Source organism: Typopeltis vanoorti, chromosome 25, assembly GCF_054136105.1.
Source record: "Typopeltis vanoorti isolate ZY-2024b chromosome 25, IOZ_Tvanoo_1.0, whole genome shotgun sequence".
NCBI classification, from domain to species: Eukaryota; Metazoa; Arthropoda; class Arachnida; order Uropygi; family Thelyphonidae; genus Typopeltis; species Typopeltis vanoorti.
In genome coordinates, this window is record NC_143573.1 from 67,941,187 (window position 1) to 67,960,939 (window position 19,753).

At 34.5% G+C, this 19,753-nt stretch overlaps 1 protein-coding gene across 1 annotated transcript in view; it reads left to right on the top strand.

The window, feature by feature from the left end:
- Positions 1 to 19,753, top strand: part of LOC150092818 (endoplasmic reticulum-Golgi intermediate compartment protein 2) — a 203,931-nt gene extending 184,178 nt beyond the window's left edge. The window contains exons 10-11 of the mRNA XM_090414670.1: positions 901 to 1,063; positions 19,212 to 19,753. Of these exons, the coding sequence (XP_090270796.1) occupies positions 901 to 1,063; positions 19,212 to 19,420 (372 nt within the window). The 3' untranslated portion in view covers positions 19,421 to 19,753. The remainder of the gene's footprint in view (positions 1 to 900; positions 1,064 to 19,211) is intronic.

Consider the following 19,753-nt stretch of genomic DNA (forward strand, 5'->3'; position numbering starts at 1 on the left):
AACAGACCTGTGGAAGGGCCAAATGCAGAAATGACTTGCATCATGTCCAAATGGCAGTCATGCTTTCAGTCAGCTCTTTTGCATTCAGATTGACCTTCCTAATTAAGAAATATTACCAACTGATTTTTACTAATCATTGCTACATTTCACAAAGACTGAGGTATTTTAAGTTTTGACATCAAATAATAAATGTGGACTATTTTGCATATTACATATTTCAGCAAAGAAGTATGCCAGTCTAGAAGGAAATTTCAAAAATTAGATACTAAGATTCCCAGAATCCATCAGCCTTGATAGGTTCTCACTAATATACATAAAAAATCTGGACGATTAATGAAATAAAATTAGTTAATACCAGTGTATGAAGCAAAAAAAAGCATGGAAAATTTGTCAAAATATTTAAGGAGTAGAAAAATAATGAAAATTAAATGACCATATACATATTAGCTAGTATGAAGCTATGTAACAGTAAACAGTCAAATGCAGATGAGATGCAACATCACAATGAATGAACACAAGTGCATCATATGATATATAAACACATACACATTCCACGTGGCATTGTGGGAGGAATGATTGCCACTTCATGTTAATCAATTGTTTGTATGTCTTTGGAAAAATAAAAAGAGGGCCAGACCTAAGACAGCTTGATACTTCATGTCCAGAGCAGGCAGAACTTTATGCAATAGGATAAATCCGGATGGAGGTTAAGGAGAATACACAGATCAAGGTTAAATGGCAAGAAGGAAGAATTAAGTAACTAAATAAATCTCATTAATAAATCTCAGTAAGTAAATAAATCTGAATGATACAGACTTGAAGGTCCAACAGAATTTGTATTCCTTTGTTGATTTATATATTACCATTGTAGCACTCATAATACTTGCTTTAATTTACTAGGATCGACCTGTAAATCATGATGCTGGTAGTCACGGTGTTCCAGGAATCTACTTTAAATATGATATGTCATTTGTTAAAGTAAAAGTTAGTGAAGAGCCACATTCCATTTGGAGATTCTTTGTTCGTCTCTGTGGCATTGTGGGAGGAATATTTGCTACTTCAGGTTAGTCAATTGTTTGTATAATAAAAATCTTGAACATTATGCTAGTTGATATTAAAGGCACTTAATTTCTTTAATTTCACTTAAATTCAGACTTTCGTTGCTCAAAAAGTAGTTTTATAGCCAGAGATCCTGTGTGATTTATTTTTATAGTTGTCTGAAAATTACCTGCATAAAGTTTTCTACTTCAGAGAAGAAAATCTCATAGATGTATTTGAGAAGTTAGCTTTCAAAAGTAGCAAAATATATAGGAAAATTTCTGTCAAGATTTATTATGGATCTCAAGGTTAGGCCTGTTCAGTAATGATACTGCATGAACCACATGGTTTAAATTTAAAATCTTCTTGCAAAAATAAATGCATTGAAAATTACAATGGATATTCAATATAGCAAACAACAGTATAACAACATATTACTATAATAATTACTGAAAAGTCCCAGCCAAACCTCATTAGTAGTCAGATGAGTCTGTTCAGCACAACAGATATGTTAAGGCTTAGGAGCTGGTTTAAACTCAAAATTAGGTTTAATGGAATTAAACCTAATTTTAAAAAGACCACAAATAAATAAACACAGGTTTCATAGTTCCAATGTCACAGAGACATACTATAAGTGGAAGATGTTAGATTAGAAGTCTAAAGTCCTAAGAGGAATGTCTTCTATTGGTACTGGTAGCTAGCAGTGGCTATTGTATGTTTGGGGGGTGGGGGGGGACTTGTTACCCAAATTGTGGGGTGGGGGGGACTTGTTACCCAAATTGTGGGAAGTTTAACAGAACCATATTTATTTTATTTTAAATTTATTTTAAAAACCAACCATATTAGATATGGTTGGTATTTAAAATCTGCTGGTGATTCCAAAAAAAATTCTTCAAGTTTGTATTTGTGCAAGGAAGCATAATAGTTTTTTTTTTAATTGATTCTCTACATGGCATTTAAAGCATGGTCAGGTAACCTGACTGAGCATAGTTGTAGCAGTGGATGTTGCAGATCTCCCATTTTGTCCATAATATGACAAGTGGCAAGAAGAAGAGCCTTGTACACACACTAGATGTCCCTATCAGCTCTTTCTTTAAAAGAGCTGATAGGGACATCTAGCATTACATGAAGTTTGAAAGCAGTGCAGGAATCATATTTAAAGTTCTCGCTATTTTTTCTGAGGTTTCTCTGGTTGGTCGGAGAATTTTGTAATCTTATTAAGCAAGAGATTTGTAAGAAAATGATGATGTGGGAGGAATACTGTTCGCATAAGAATGTCCGTTATGAAAATTATATGCAGCATGTTAGAATAGTCACGACTGTTGTACGGAAAGTAAAATCTGAGTATGAAAAGAAACTGGCTCTGCATGTTAAAGACAACCCACAAGAATTCTGTCGATATGCTGCAAGTAAAAGAAAGAATGAATATGAAAGAATAACTCTTCTAAATGCAGATGGCATGAGGGTTACAGATGCAGAAGAGGTTTCAACTAATGACTGCCCATTTTGTTAAAAGCTATCAACCTGGTGTATGCGACACTGAGCTCACTGCTACCTCTTCACTGGATGAAGAAACTCAGGTATATGAGGATGAGGTATTAGAGCTGTTGTGCAAATTGAATAAGAATTCAGCAATTAGGGACTGATGGGATATCAGCACATGCTAAAAGAGTGTTCAGCTGAACTGGCTATTCCTTTGACCAGGCTGTTTAATATGAGTCTTAGAACAGAGAAGATTCATGGAAAGAATGTATGGTAATTCGATTGCACAATGGTGATGCAAAGACTGATGTATCCAACTATCGACCAATTAGTATTTCAGGAGTGATAGTGAAGAGTTCTGAAAAATTGGTTAGGGCTCGCATTCAGAAATGGGTTGACAGTGAATCTCCACTTCGCAATGATCAACATGGGTTTACTAAGGGAAGGTCATGTTTTAGCAGCTTGCTCACATTCTATAACAATGTTACCATTGAACTATACAAGGGGAATGGATACACCATGATACTTCTGGATTTTGCTAAGGCTTTTGAGAGAATACAGCATTTAAGACTGTTGCATATATTGGAAAATATGGGTATGGATTATAAAATATTAGGCATGGAAAAGAGGATTGCTGATTGACATATCAAAAAGATATGTCAGTCAGGGTGGATGGAAGTCTGCAAGATTTAAGGTAACCAGTGGTGTATCACAATGATCACTGCTTGGTCTACTGTTATTCAATCTGTACATTAAATTGGGAATGATTTGACAAGTGACATACAGCTATTTTCTGTTGATGCAAAGATAGGTAGGGTAATCAGGAATGCTGCTGATATGCAGTACTTGCAGAATGATTTGGATAGGCTGGAATTGTAGGCATGGAAAAATGGATCTCAGTTCAATGTCAGTAAATTCTAGTCATTCGCTTCGGCATGATTAGATATCCAATGTCATATTATATTGGCGGGATTATGCTATAATGAAGCTAGGGATCTTGGAGTGTTAGTAGATAGGAAGTCGAAGTTTAGGGGCCATGTAGCAAAGATTGCAAATGCAACTCAAAAGATAATTGCAATGCTGAAATGAATGTTCACATGTAAAGATAATGTCATTTTGCCTCTTTTCAAGGCTTTAATAAGACCTCACTTGGACTATTGTGCACATGTCTGGTCTCCTGGTTTCTGTTGTGATTCTGATATATTGGAGAGAAAAGGAGAGTGTTAAAAATGATATCAGGATTGCAGACACTAGCAGACTAGAAAGAGGGGTGATATGATTGAGACTTACAAACTTCTGAAAGGGTCATACAGGATTTCAGTTGATGGAATTTTACAATTTATAGAGGATGGGGAAAGGACAAGAGAGCATTCTTGGAAGCTGAGAATGAATGCTGCTAAGAAGGGGGTGACTGCTAGATTTTTCCTCTCATAGAGCGGTGCTTGATTAGAATGGATTGCCATTGGATGTTGTGAGTGCAAGCAATGTGAATGAATTCAATAAGTATGTTAGCTGCGACGTGTAGTATGTGGCCTCCCTCGATGAGTCTCTAACTCTCTGGAGGTCTCTCTTAATAATAATAATAGTAATCTGAATGTGAATGCGAAATCTTGGATGTGAATCTTCCAGATGATTTAAAATAACGGTGGTGTGCCTGAGAGATCAATTTTTGGACTATTGTTGTTTAATTTATACAGTAATGATATTGGAAAGTAGTACCTAATGGGAGATCCTAAATTGTTGATGATGCAAAAATAGGCAGGATAACCAGAGATGCTACTGATATACATTTACAAGGTAATTTGAATAGTTTGGAAGTGATAATGCAAATGATAACGGCTGTCAATTCAGTGTTAGGGAGTGTAAAGTCATGCATTTTAGCATAATGCAATATTCAACAGCATATTATATTGGTGGAATTATGTTTGGAGTAACTAATGAGGCTAAGGATTCTTTGAGTTATGGTGGATAGAAAATTGAAGTTGAAAAGTCACATAACAAGAATTGTTAATAAAACTCAGAGAATAATTGCAATGTTGAAACAAATATAGATATGCAAGGTTTTGGAAGTCAATTTGGCTCTTTACAAGGCCCTAATATTATTACACCTGGACTACTGTGCAAAAATTTGGTTTCCTGGATTCCAAAGGAATAAAAAAGCTGTGGAAGGCTGCAAAGAAGAGTAACAAATATGATATCGGGAATGTAGATTACAAGGATACAATAGTTAATAAAGGTCTATAAACTTTTGAGAGGGCATTATAGGATATCAGTTAATAAATATTTTCATTATGTGGAAGGCAGGGAGAGGACAAGTGGCATCCATGGAAGTTAAGTTTTTATGCAGTTAAGGGGAAGAGCCAGATTTTTCTTTCAGAGAACTGTGAATGAGTGGAGTAATTGGCCTGTTGAAGTAGTGAGTACATCTACTCACTAGATGTACTCACTTGTGTACATCTGAGTTCAAGAGAATGTGACAGCTGATATGGGTGATCTACAGTTTCCTCTTGAGTCCTTGACTCCCTGGAGGTCTATAATAAGAATAATAATATTTACAGTAATGAAAGGAACATTAAACATAACCTGAAAAATTCATACTGCATCCTGACATGTTTTTTCCAACAAGCAAATGTGTTTTTGATTTAAAGCATTGTTATAATGTTTGTACATGCAACTAAAATTCATTCCATTATATCATTGCGTGACAGCAATGAGGAGTTAGTTTAAATAATGCATAGTCTGTTTCGTTATCTTTCAAAGTATACTGACCTTTCCCTGTACAGGTAACCCTCGTATAACGGTACTTATACAACGGTTTCGATATAATGCGGTCTACAAAATGTAGTAACCCTTTATCTTTTCATATATTCTTCACTGTGCGACTTAAAAATCAAATTTTATTTTGATAGATAGGGCAGGCGCAAGTTATAAAATTTGCATCTGCCTGTATTGCACATGTAGTTATAAGTAGCGAATTTATGTTAGGGGAAATACCCTTTAGCACGCATGCACATCAATTTTTTATCACATAAAGTGTTTATTGCTGAAAATTTACTTTGTTTCTGCCAGGAAAGGGCATTAAAAATCACAAGTGTGTTAATCTCAAGCTGAGCACTTTATTTTCTGGTGCGTTACATACGATATGTAATGCTTTTTTATGTAAAAAATTTATTTTTATATTAATGGCTACTTAGAAAGCTTTTGCGATATGGTTGAAATGAAATTAGTGAATTAATTGATTGGGAAATAGATTTAAATGAGGAGGAACTGATACAGTTAATAGATGACGTTGAACCAAATGGTGGGGAAAGTTTATTGCTGAAAATTTACTTTGTTTCTGCCAGGAAAGAGCATTAAAAATCACAAGTGTGTTAATCTCAAGCTGAGCACTTTATTTTCTGGTGCGTTACATACGATATGTAATGCTTTTTTATGTAAAAAATTTATTTTTATATTAATGGCCACTTAGAAAGCTTTTGCGATATGGTTGAAATGAAATTAGTGAATTAATTGATTGGGAAATAGATTTAAATGAGGAGGAACTGATACAGTTAATAGATGACGTTGAACCAAATGGTGGGGAAAGTTCTTCCGAAGATTCTGATTGTGATGAATCCGTTAAAAATTCAGTTTAAAGAAATTAGCAGAAGAATTGGACTTAGCAAGAAAGTTAGGAAATTATTTTACGGATAATGATCCCTCAATGGAACGCTCCAGAAATTTCACGAGACAATTGGATATTTGTTTAGCTCCATATTATGAACTTAATAAATAAAAAAACTGCAGCATAGTGGTAAGCAAGGTCTTATTACTGACTTCTTGATAACTAAACTAGTTGAAGTATGCAGTGATGCACATAATGCATAAATGTTTTGCCTAAAACATTTATGCATTACTCATATGTGCAATGAAGTTTTCGTACAATTTGTAATTTTTATAAGTTTATACTATGCATTTGTTTCATAGTTTATATTTTTCTTAACTTACGCGAATTACCTGAATTAAATAAAAATATTTTTGTTGGATATATCACTGTTGTTTATATAATTTAAAAAAAAAAAAAACGATTTCGGAACATAACCCTTATTTTTGTGTATGTGATTTGAGTCTCGCATAACGCGATTTATATAATGTGGCATTTCTATGGAACCTAACATCTGCGTTATATGAGAGTTACCTGTACAATATCATTCTTTCCTCTCTCTCCACTGAAGTACCATTGCTACCTGCACTCATAGAAGTCATCCTTTTTATTAGGCTTTTGTCTAATATCTTCCACGTGTTGTTTTTTTTTGTCTGTTATTACTATTTTTATATTGTATTATAGATGAGACATCAATGTGACAGACACAAAATATTGGAATTATTATTTCCTGTGCTGTTTTCATTCCATTAAACCTAATTATTGGTTTTATTGTACTTCAATGCATTACAGGTTGTTCAGACCTATCATGGACTAGTACCATGGATGGGCTGAATTAGAAGAAACATGTTAACATTGCATTTCCTTTAAATGCAAATTTGGTTTAATAAATATATAAAGAAGTGCAGTTACAAAAATCAGTAGAAGAACTGAATGAAAGGAAGGAAAAATTGCTCCGTGAGGTTGGAGTGTAAAGGAGCATTGATTAGCTGCTATATGATGTAGATGTGAAAACAGATTGATGCCTTAGATTGTGAGGGTGTGGCTTCACTTAAATGTTTGCAGTGATTGGTTGCCGAAAACCAGCCAAACAAAGTACAGCTTGATTGTGAACTGTACCTGTGAATAGTATTACTAAAGGGAAACTAGAAATTAAAACATATTCTATAAAGCATTTTAACTAATACTGGACTAGTTCTTATTTTGAGTAAATTTGGCAAGTATTCAGTTTGACCTAAGCGTATATAGATCCATCCCATCCCAAAAGACATTTAGAATTTAAGTTTGAGTTGGTCTTAAATTGACTGTCTCCCATATATCAGGTAAATTAATATATCTGTACTTATTGAAGTTTAGTGCATGTTTCATTACTGCTGACTCACAGTCTTTCCAACTTGGAAGAAAATCAAAGTGCTATGTAGGCTGCATAATACAGTGTAAAGATATACATTATATCTAATAAAACAAAGGGATATACAAACCATGATTTTCCATTAGTTTTCCATTCCACTAGTGAAAATGATGGTAGAAAAGTATTTTTTTTATGTTCTCCTTGGCTGATGTCAGATCTTCCTGTCTATCCATAATAAAAAAGTTGGTATGAGACACTTTATACGCACCAAGATGCAACAGAGGATGTTGTTTGTCCTTAGATAAGGAAATGAGAGTTGATAGTTTGATATGTGGTTTGACTATGGTAATGAATAATTAGTACGTGCTCTGGCTATCTCTTTGAATGTGCCCTGTATCATTTTTAGCCAATGGCTAAAAACATGATGAAGATACATAGGTGAGTAACAGTGGCAAGAGCTGCATCACTGGAATAGAGAGCATTGACTCTGTGTAATTTTGAATTCCATATTGTTGTGCAAAAATATTTTGAATTATGCTAGCATTCTGTGAGCAGGAAAGATAATGGACTGTTTGAAAGGCATGTGATTAACATATCTAGGAAGGAAAGATAGACACTTCTTTGGTTCTTTTCTGTATTGTGAAGTGTATTTTAGGATGTCAGCTGTTTAAATACATGGAGCCACATATTAACCACCTCATCTATAATGGTGCAGCTAGACCATTGGTTTGAATGCAGCTATGTTGGGTGCTTGGTTCTTTAATTATGCTCTCTATAGAAATTGGCTAAAGTGGTGGATAGTCACCCTATCCAATTATTTTTAAGGGAGACCCTCCAGGAACTCAAGGATCCATTGATGAAGATCATAAATGTCACCTGCACCAGCTGTCATACCTTATCTTGAATTTAGTCGCTCTACCTGTGCTCATAACATTCGCTGGCAGCCAATTCCAATCATACGCCACTATGAGAGAGAAAAATCTAGTTCTCATCTTCCATTCTTCAGAGCATTCATTCTAAATTTCCATGGATTCCTTCTCATCCTCTCCCCACCCTCTATAAAATGAAAAATTCCATCTACTAATATACTGTATGACCCTTTCAGAAGTTTGTAAGTCTCGGTCATATTATCCCCTCTTTTTTCTCTTTGCTACTGTCTAGTCTACAAATTCTTAGTCTCTCTTCATAATCTGTATTCTACAATCACAATACCATCTTTAATACTCTCTCCACTTTATCAGCATCACCACGGACTCTAGACCATGCCTGCATACAGTATTCCAAATGATATTGTATCATGGCCTCATAAAGAAACAAAGTGACTTCTTTATCCTTGCATGTCAAGGTTTGTTTCAGCATAGCAATCATCCTCTGAGTTGTACTTGCAATCTTTGCTATATGGCCCTTGAACTTCAACTTCCTATCTGCTAAAACTCAGAGATCCCTAGTCTGAATAGTTTCTTCTAGCATAATCACACCAATATAATCATGACATGGGATATCTTATCATATCGAAATGCATAACTTTGTTTACTGATGCTGAACTGACAGCCATTTTCACATGCCAAAAATTCCAGCCTATTCAGATCATTTTTCCAAGTACTGCATATCATTTGCATTCTTGATTACCCTGCCTATCTTCGCATCATCAGCAAAAAGCTGTATTTCACCTATTAAATCCTTCCTACCATCATTAATGTAAAGATTAAATAACAATGAACCAAGGACTGATCCTTATGGTACACCACTGGTCACCTTAAATCTTGCAGACCTGCATCTCCTATATACTGTTTATTAATATCTGGCAGTCACTCATCTTCCATTCCATGCTAATATTCTATAATCCAATTCCATTTTCTGGAATTTATTCAAGTCTTGCATGCTGTATCCATTCCCCTTGTCTAACTCAGCAATAGTATTATTATAAATTGTGAGTAAGTTGACCTTCCCTTAGTAAACTGATGCTGTTCATTGCAAAATATAGATTCTTTGTCAACCTATTTCTGAATGCAAGCTCTTACCAACTTTTCTAGAATCTTCACCACCATTCCAGAGATACTGATATATCAATATAATAAATTTAGTTTAATCCTTTATCCAAGCGTGAGCAAACAAAGTTTGCGCCTGAAAGTATCTTCAGGATTGGGGTAAGGTAGTACAACACTGGGAAACTTGTTGCAAAGGTGGAGCAAATCTACATCACTCCTATCTCAGTATCTCCCATAATGCAAAACACATCTCCTTGTGGATATGTATAATGTTATGCATTAAGGGAAGGGCCACTACCCAAACTAGTTTCGACCTTTATTGAGGTCTCTTCAGTGGGAGCCAGGCCCAGATGTGGAGATACTTGGATAAAGGATTAAACTAAATTTATTATAGTCTAACCAAGTGAAAAATAAACTTTCAACATCTTTCTTTAAATCCAGAGTAATTTAATAAAAAAAGGTGGCACACCTTTTAGCAACTCCTGTAGGTAGAGATGACCTTGCTATTGCTTCTGCCTGGTATCTCCACATCTGGGCCTGGCTCCCACTGAAGAGACCTCAATAAAAGTCGAAACTAGTCTGGGTAATGGCCCTTTCCTTAATGCATAACATTATACATATCCGCAAAGAGATGTGTTTTGCCTTATGGGAGATACTGAGATAGGAGTGATGTAAGCTTGCTCCACCTTTGCAACGAGTTGCCCGGTGTTGTACTACCTTACCCCAGTTCTATATATCAATAGTTACACACATCAATCTTTGCACTGCCCTTGTACATTGGGATTATCATACTTTTCACTACTGGGGAATTGTCCCTGTTCTGAAACATAAATTATATAGCCTGGTCAAAAGCAAATCCAGTTGAGCTGAACATTCTTTTAGCATACTGGCTTTATTTCTGAATTTTTATTCAGTTTATGTAATAGCTCTAGTTTCTCTATATACACCAGATTCACAGCTTTTAGTGAAATGAGTACTGAGAGAAATGAATAATCTCTCGTGCTTCTGTTATCTGTATAGTATCTACATTCAGTATCGCTATTATTTCATACTCATTCTTTTTTTTTATTTACACCATAACGAAAGAATTCTTTTTAGCTTGCAGAGCCAGATGCTTTTCATAGCCAGACCTAGCTTCCCATACAATAGTTTTAATTCTTCTGCCCTACTCCTTATAATAACTCCTTTAATAACTGACATCATCTTTGTTCCTTCACATCATCTTTTTTTTTTAAGAATCTCTTGTTTAATAAAATTACATGTCCATTTTACTCTTATCCTATTTATTTTTCAAATGCTAGAGATGCATTCTGGTATTGCATCATTTAAGTATTTTTTAAATGCCTCCCATAATGCACTGTCAATATCTTTCCTATCTAGTAACTGATACCATGAGATAGAACCTAGCATACTCTATAGTTGGTTATAATTTGCTTTATAGTCCAGCATGTAACATTTACTGAATAGAACATCTATAAACTTAGTTACTTACAGTTAATGATCATGGTGTACTGACTTGGAAAGTGACTAAGTTTATAGATGTTCTATTCAGTAAATGTTACATGCTTTTTTAACTGACCCCCCCCCACACAGATACTATAATCAGATTATTATTATTACACAGGTACCTCCATGGACTCCGAAGACTTATCGTGGAGATCCAGTCTATCCACACAATCTGCCATACCGCTCCTTGAACCTATTGACAGACAAAGCACTCACAAGTGACTCTGGCAACCAATTCCACTCATTCACAACTCTCTACAATGGCTCTCATTCCCCAGACGCTAGCTTGTTACTACCTATGTCAGCAAACAGTTAAACAGGAAGAAGCAGTTGGAGCGAAGAATCCCTAGGTAACCAGATTATGCTGCCATTGGAAACTAGACCTTGGAACTTAAAACTGTAGGACAATAAGCAGTGAAGCATGGCTAACTGAACTAACTGAAGAGCTAAAGTGACTAAAATGGAATATTCCCATTTTAGTCGCACCCCAACTCAACATCACCAGAGTTCAAGATCGGTACTATCAACGTAAGAAGCCTGAATGGCAAAAAAATGGAGCTAGCTGAGGAATTAGATAAGTACCAGATCGACATAATAGGGGTGACTGAAACAAAAAAGATAAAAACTGGTAAGATCTTTCTGAGCAATAAATACAAAATGTTATATTCAGGCAATGACAGTCAAGGAAAAGAAGGAGTAGTCATAGTATTCAGCACTAAATACGAGGCTAATCTTCTTGAATGGCAGGCAATATTAAGTAGAGTGATGTGGGCAAATATGAGAATGGGGAACTGGATAATGAGACTTATTTGTGCCTATGGTCCCACAGAAGGTTCTACTAAGGTAGAAGTGGAGGAATTTTTGCGGCTTTAGAGAAAGTAACTGACACAATGAAAAAGGAAAAGTTGATCCTTGTTGGGGTTCTAAATAGCAGAGTAAGAAATGATTGTCAGTCATAAAAAAATTGCGAAAATTTGGAGAAAAGAGCAAAGCTAATAATGACAAATACCTGTTAGATTTCTGTTGAGGACATGGACTGGTTATTACTAACACAATGTTCTATCATAAAATTGTGCACAAATTCACATGGACAGAATAATCAAGGAATAAGAACAGTCTCATTGACTATGTTATTGTTGATAGTGATGTTTTCTCTCTGTTGCAGGACATCAAAGTGTACAGAGGATTTGAAATTGGAAGCAATCACCATTTAGTCTTGAATAGGATAAAATTGAATTTCATATTGAAAAGAAGAACATGTAAGAAAGTTTTAAAGTGAATAAAAGTTGAGCAGCTCTCAGATGTGAACTGTAGACTAAAATAAACAAACATTATTCAAGAAAAAATGAAAGAGTTTGAAAACAGGAACAACCCATGGAGATTCAATGGCAAATCCTGAAGAAAGAAAACACTGATTGATTCAACCGGAGAGGCATATGGTGAGGTTGTCTGCAAGGATAGAAAAATCAGAACTCCATGCTGGACACTGGAAGTTAAAGAAGCAGCGAAAGAAAAGAAGAAAGCATATCAAAAGTTCCTGGCAAACAAGTCAGCTTGTGCTCTTAGAAAATACAGAGACAAATGTAAAAAGCTAAACCCTATGTAAAACTAGCTAAACAAAAATCATGGAGGACTTTGGTAAAAACATAGAAAATAAATATCAAGACGGAGGCAAGATATTCTGAAAGTTGTTGAAAAAACTCAGAAATGGGGGAAAGAGTGCTCTAAAAGGAATTAGAGATGAAAAAGGTGACATAAAAACTGGAGAAAAAGATATCCTTGATGTATGGCATAATTACTTAAAAAATTGCTAAATGAAACAATTAGTGACAACAGTGGTTAAAAACACTTGACAGACATGCAATCAGGAATGCATATCCATACCTGAAGTAGAAAAAAGCCCTCAAAAGCCTGAAATGTGGAAAGACTTCTGGAGTAGATGATATTTGACCAGAATACTGAAGTATGGATGTATAAAGGTCTTACAGTGGCTTCACTGCATACTTCAGAAGGCCTGGACAGAGAGACGAATTCAAGATGATTGAAGTAGAGCTCTCATATATTTATATATAGTACCCATATATAAAAAGGGAAATAAAACTAAATGTGAAAATTACAGAGGTATTTCCCTACTGAGTGTTTCTGGTAAGATTTATGCTAGTATATACTTGAGAAACGGTTGAGAAGGAGTGTGGAAGGGAAGCTTGGTAAAGAACAAGCTGTATTCAGGCCAAATAGTCTATCTGTCAGGATCAGATTTTTACTTTACGACAAATAGTTGAGAAATCGTGGGAATATAACAAAAATCTATATTTAAGTTTTGTAGATCTGGAAAAGGCATATATAGACAAGGTGCCAAGAGAAAAGCTATTCAAAATGCTATGTTGTATGGTGTCGATGGGGCATTATATCAAGCAATACTTAGTCTTTGATTTTTTAACGATACTTGTGACATAATCATTAGAAATATATACAATTTTGCACAAGAATAACGTTAATTTGCCAAATATTTCAATCTGAATATTACAGACCATCTTCAGTGGCTACATAGGAATAATTTTAAAAAACAAAGTGGAATACGAACAATTTATCATTCACACATAGAACGAACCGCGTGATGTCGTATCGCTAAGTATTAGAAGAGTAAACATTTTTAAAGTCATAATTAAAGATATTAATTCAGAAATTCATATAATAATCTTAAATAACATTAGACTAATATAGGAAATTTACAAAAAAAAAAAAAAAGTTAATGTGTTATCCTGATTAAACTTTTTTGATATAGATATACGGTCATTACGATTCAAGTTAGAATGTTGAAGTAAGGCCTCCACACTTTCTTTAAATAAACGTTCAGTTTTGTAGCGACATCTGTGTAGGAGGAGAGTCTTGGACCAAAGGATGTTGTGGCTTGTTTCTAATCCATGCTGAACTAATCCAGATTTCTCAGGTTTGTTGTGTTAAATTGATGACTGATGCTCTTGAATTCTTTTTTCTATAGAACGTCCAGTTTGTCCAAGACTGTCCTCCTACACAGATGTCACTACAAATTTGAATGTTTATTTAAAGAAAGTGTGGAAGCCTTACTTCAACATCCTAACTTGAATCGTAATGACTGTATATCTATATCAAAAATTTGGGAAAGTGTAATCAGGATAACACATTTTTGTAAATTTCCTATATTAGTCTGATGTTATTTAAGATTATTATATGAATTTCTGAATTAATATCTTTAATTATGACATTTAAAAATGTTTACTCTTCTAATACTTAGCGATATGACATGACGCGGCTCGTTCTATGTGTGAATGATCGATTGTTTGTATTCCACTCTGTTTTTTAAAACTATTCCTATGTAGCCACTGAAGATGGTCTGTAATATTCAGACTGAAATATTTGGCAAATTAAACATTATTCTTGTGCAAACGTGTATATATTTCTAATCATTATGTCACAAGTATCGTTAAAAAATCAAATTTTATTCCTTCACAGGGAAAACTTCACCAAAAAAACCTGTAAATTAGGTAAACTATCAGTAACTCAAGGTAAGTTACGAGCGAGGATCATCTTTTTAAAAAAATGCTGCGACAACAAGATAATTCCTAATTTCGCTAAGATTAAAGAAACCAGTTTATCTTTAATCCATAATCAACTCAGAGCAGCTAAACATGATCTGGCTATTAACATTCATCAAGTTTCTGATCTCCGCACCTATATCTCCACAAACTTAGAACCACATCTTTCAAACATAGTTCTGAATGTAGCTAAACGCTCTTTACAATGTTCGTATAAAAAACAGAATCAACATCTAAACCACAAATATGATGTTCTTCTTTCTAAACAAATCAAGCCGTTCCAGATAATTGGATCGTCAACATATCCGGTCAGCCTTTAACTAATAATGAAACACTCATCCTCTAAAAAGGACATGATTTCTCTATAGTCCCTAAAAAGATTCCATATCTAGATTTTCTAGTTAATATCGAATGGAACTTCATTCATCTATCAAGTGAAAAAGCTAATGCTCTCCATCTAGAAGTTGCTTCTTCGCTACTTAAAGCCAATCTTCCTCCTTCGAACATATCTCCTTCTGAAAAGAAAGCTATACATTCCTTAAGAAACAACAGTCATCTCATCATTACCAAAGCTGACAAGGAGAAAGCGACAGTAATTATGGACTCTTCAAACTATAGAAGAAAACTTTCCCTTTTACTTCAAGATCGTTCAACATACCAAGAACTCAATTACGATCCAACCAACAGACAACTGAAGAAATTAAATTCCCTGCTAGATGAGGTCATAAGTTTGTATGTAGACACTATTGAAAGACGAAAAACTCATTTTGCAAGGTCTCCCAGGTTTTATGGTCTACGAAAAATACACAAGACAGATATTCCTCTTCTCCCTATAGTGGATTGTATCAATTCTCCTACTTATCGCATAGCCAAATATCTATCTAAATTATTGAAATAACACATTGGCAACTCACACTCTTTTTTTAAAAACTCTTCTGATTTCTTAAATAAAATGAAAAACATCACTTTACAACCTACAAATCTTATGGTTATCTTGGATATAGAATCTTTATATATGAATGTACCTCTCAAAGAGACTTTAGAATTACTTGCTGACATCTTCCCACAAGATATAAAGTTATTTGATTTCGTAATGCATTCTGGATATTTCTTATGTGAAAACAAATTTTACAACCAAGTGGAAGGAACAGCCATGGGAAGTTCACTCTCCCCTGCTCTTGCCAACTTTTATTTAGAACATCTAGAAGTCCTGTTCTCATCTATATTCCCTCACCCATCCTTTTGGGTTAGAGATATAGACGACATCTTTGCTGTATGGCCTCATAACAGAGACTCCTTACCTTCCTTTTTAAGCAGTATCAATTCCTTACATCCTCATATAAAATTTACCATGGAGATTGAAAAAGACAACAAGTTATCTTTTTTAGACGTCGTCCTCATCCGTTCACCTTTTGGTATTCTTACAACACCAGTTTACAGAAAACCAACTTTCACAGGTCGTTATATTCTCAAAGAATCTGCTCATCATCCTTGTCAAAAAACAGGAATCATAAAATGTTTAATCCGACGAGCCAAAACTAACTGTTCAACTTTTCATTTATTACAGAAAGAACTTTCGACTGTCAAAAATCACATGAAACTAAATGGCTTCTCCGAAAAGAGTACACAATATCTTTTCCATTCTTACAATCCAACACAGAACAGCAAAGATTCAATACGTCGAGTTCCAATTCCTTACATTTCCGGGATTTCAGAACCAATTTCAAGAATTCTGAAGAAATATGATTTAACAGCCACTTATACACCTATTAACAAATTATCCACCCATTTTCCTTCATCTAAAGATAAATGCTCAACCTTGTCTCTACCTGGTGTGTATCAAGTTCCTTGTAATTGTAATCTTTCCTACTTTGGACAAATTGGATGTTCTATAGAGAAAAGAATTCAAGAGCATCAGTCATCAATTCAACACAACAAACCTGAGAAATCTGGATTAGCTCAGCACGGAATAGAAACAAGCCACAACATCCTTTGGTCCAAGACTCACCTCCTACACAGATGTCACTATAAATTTGAACATTTATTTGAAGAAAGTGTGGAGGCCTTACTTCAACGTCCTAACTTGAATCGTAATGACTGTATAGCTGTATCAAAAATTGGGGAAAGTTTAATCAGAATAACACATTAATTTTTTGTTTGTTGTTGTTGTAAATTTCCTAAATTAGTCTAATGTTATTTAAGATTATTATATGAATTTCTGAATTAATATCTTTAATTATGACTTTAAAAATGTTTACTCTTCTAATACTTAGCGATATGACAGTACGTGGTTTGTTCTATGTGTGAATGATCAATTGTTCGTATTCCACTTTGTTTTTTAAAACTATTCCTATGTAGCCACTGAAGATGGTCTGTAATATTCGGACCAAAATATTTGGCAAATTAAACATTATTCTTGTGCAAACGTGTATATATTTCTAATACTTAGTCTTTATTTGAGTTGTAAGCCAGCAGTTAGAATTGAAGGAAGTACAGGAAGATGGTTTAATGTTAAATCTGTTGCCAGATAAGGATGTACATTATCCCCTCTGTTATTCATCATATACATGGATCACATTATGAAGGAAAGTGGTATTAAACCTGATATTAAAATTGGAGATTCTAATCTCAGCTCTTTACTTTATGCAGATAATTAAACCTGGGTGCGGTCTGCGTCCGTTAACCTAGTGGCTGCGTGCTTCGCAACCATATGCCTTGGGAAGTAGTATCCTCGGTTCGATTCCCGTCGGTGGCATGAGGAGCTGATGGATCTTCTTCAGCCATAGCTAAGTTAGCCGGTCTTGGGTGTGGACAGTAGGGTTTTTTCTCCAGTTTATCCTGGGGTTTATCCTATATATCCATAGTGTTGAGTTCTCAAGGCAAACCGGCCTTGAGAACTCAACACTACGGATATATAGGATACACCAGGGTGTAGAGCTGACCACCTTATCCTGTGAACAGTTTGAGGTCCGATGATTAATAAACCCTCGACACTGCAAGGTAAAAGAGGGGGAAAGGAAAATGAGATGAGATGATATTAAATTTGGTACAAGTCTGCAAGATTCACTGAGTAAATTGAATAACAGTTGTAATAGATATGGTATGAAGGTCAGCAATAGCAAGACAATGAAAATAGGCAGAAGCATTGAAAATATCAATTGCATTGTGAATAAGAGCCTATAGAACAAGTAAAACTCTTAGCAAAATTTACTTTATGCCTGAAGGAAAATGATGTACCAAAACATGGAAGAAAGCTACCCCAATTCTGATACATAAAAAAGAAAGGTAGACGACTTGATCAACTACCGACTCATCAGTCTACTATCAGTGGTTTACAAAGTGTTTACAAAAATCTTAGCTCATACGTTTTGTATGACTCTAAAGATAGCACAACCAAAAGAACAGGCAGGCTTTTGGAGTGGCTTTAGTACCATGAACCATATTCAAGTTGTACAACAGATTATTGAATAGTGTAATTAATATCAGTTACCATTATGTTTTGGTTTTATTGATTATGAGAAAGCCTTTGATTCAGTAAAAACCTGTGCAATACTTAAAGCATTACGAAACCATTACAAGTGGAGAGCCATACGTCAGGACCATCAAATCAGCGTACACCAATGCCACATCAGAGATGTTTCATGGAAACATCTCTACTGTGGAAATACAGAGAAGTATAGGACACGATGCTTAGGTGGAAAGCATTTGGAAAATTACATTCAATATTCAAAAGTGAGCTACCATTATGCCTAAGAGAAAAGTTTTTAACCAATATATTATTGGTTAGTATGGCTGTGAAACATGGATACTAAATGCTAAAGTAAACAATACTATGTAAATACTATGCGAATTCATCGATTTTTACTCAAAATATCACTTATCTGGTCAGGAGCTATTCTCAGACACTACATACCATATAGCCCTGGCTTGTGCAGAGTCCTGACCATCGAACACCTGTGGGATGAATTAGAGTGGCAATTGAGGTCCAGAGCAGCATGTCCTCAATCTGTCACTGAAATCAGTGCTGCTTTGATGTAGGTATGGAGACAAATTCCACCTAATGTCTGCCATTCATTGATGGAAAGCCCCCAAAGGGTGCAGAAGATGATCAAAGCCGAAGGTGGACTTACCCAGTATTCGGGTTCATCTATTGGTATCAATTGTAAATTGCTAAAGTGCCCAGACAATTATTGGTAGATTGTATATATGTTATTGTTTTATATCATGTAGGCAAACATTATTTGCCTTTTATTAATATACCATTATATTACAGACAACAGACTGTTTCTGATTGTTTGCTTCTTATCAAAAACAGGCAGAAACTTAAAAATACTTTCATGGATTAATGCTTGAAAATTGGATGTTTGTTGTAAGTGAAGTACTCTCTATCAATAAAGAAAAAAGTCTAATTTTAAAACAAATAGGCAATAATGTTTTCCTTGGAAATTATAAGTTTTCAAAGTGATTAAGAACTTATGAAAATATAATTTGCAGTTTATTTTCTCATTTCATCACTTAACAAAGAATGAATTCTGCTAAAGAACTAATATATGTGTCTTTTATTAATGTGAATAATTTTGCATAAAAATTTATGTATGAATATAAATTATATCATTTATAACTTTCAGGAATTGTAAATGGAATCACCAAATACATAATCAAGATAACATCATGTTTTTATCTAAAGAATTCAAGAAATAATGCTGTCCCAGTTGCTGTTGTAGATCCAGTCCCTAACAAATTCCAAGATCTTCCCACAATTAATTTGTGTGAAAATGTAGATAGGTCGTGGAGTATTGGTGGTAACGTGAATGATTACTTTCCTTCAGGATCTTAGCCATATCTATATTTTTACTGATTGAAAAGGAAAGAAAAAAAAAAGAAAAGAAAAAAATAAGGTGCCTTTTTCTGATTTACTTAACTATAAATCATCTTCGAATATTTATTCTTGAATATGCACAGATGGTGAATTTTAGTTATCCAACTTTTATATTAAAAATAAATCATGGAAAAAAAAAAACTAAAATCCAAATGTTTTCTTATGTACTCAGTTTAGTAAATAATTTTGGGCAATAAAACCTAATAGTCATCAGTTTTTTTTTCATGTATAAACTCAGCTTGAAATGATTTGAGGTATTGCAAAAATTCATTAAAATTCTTTTTTAATGGA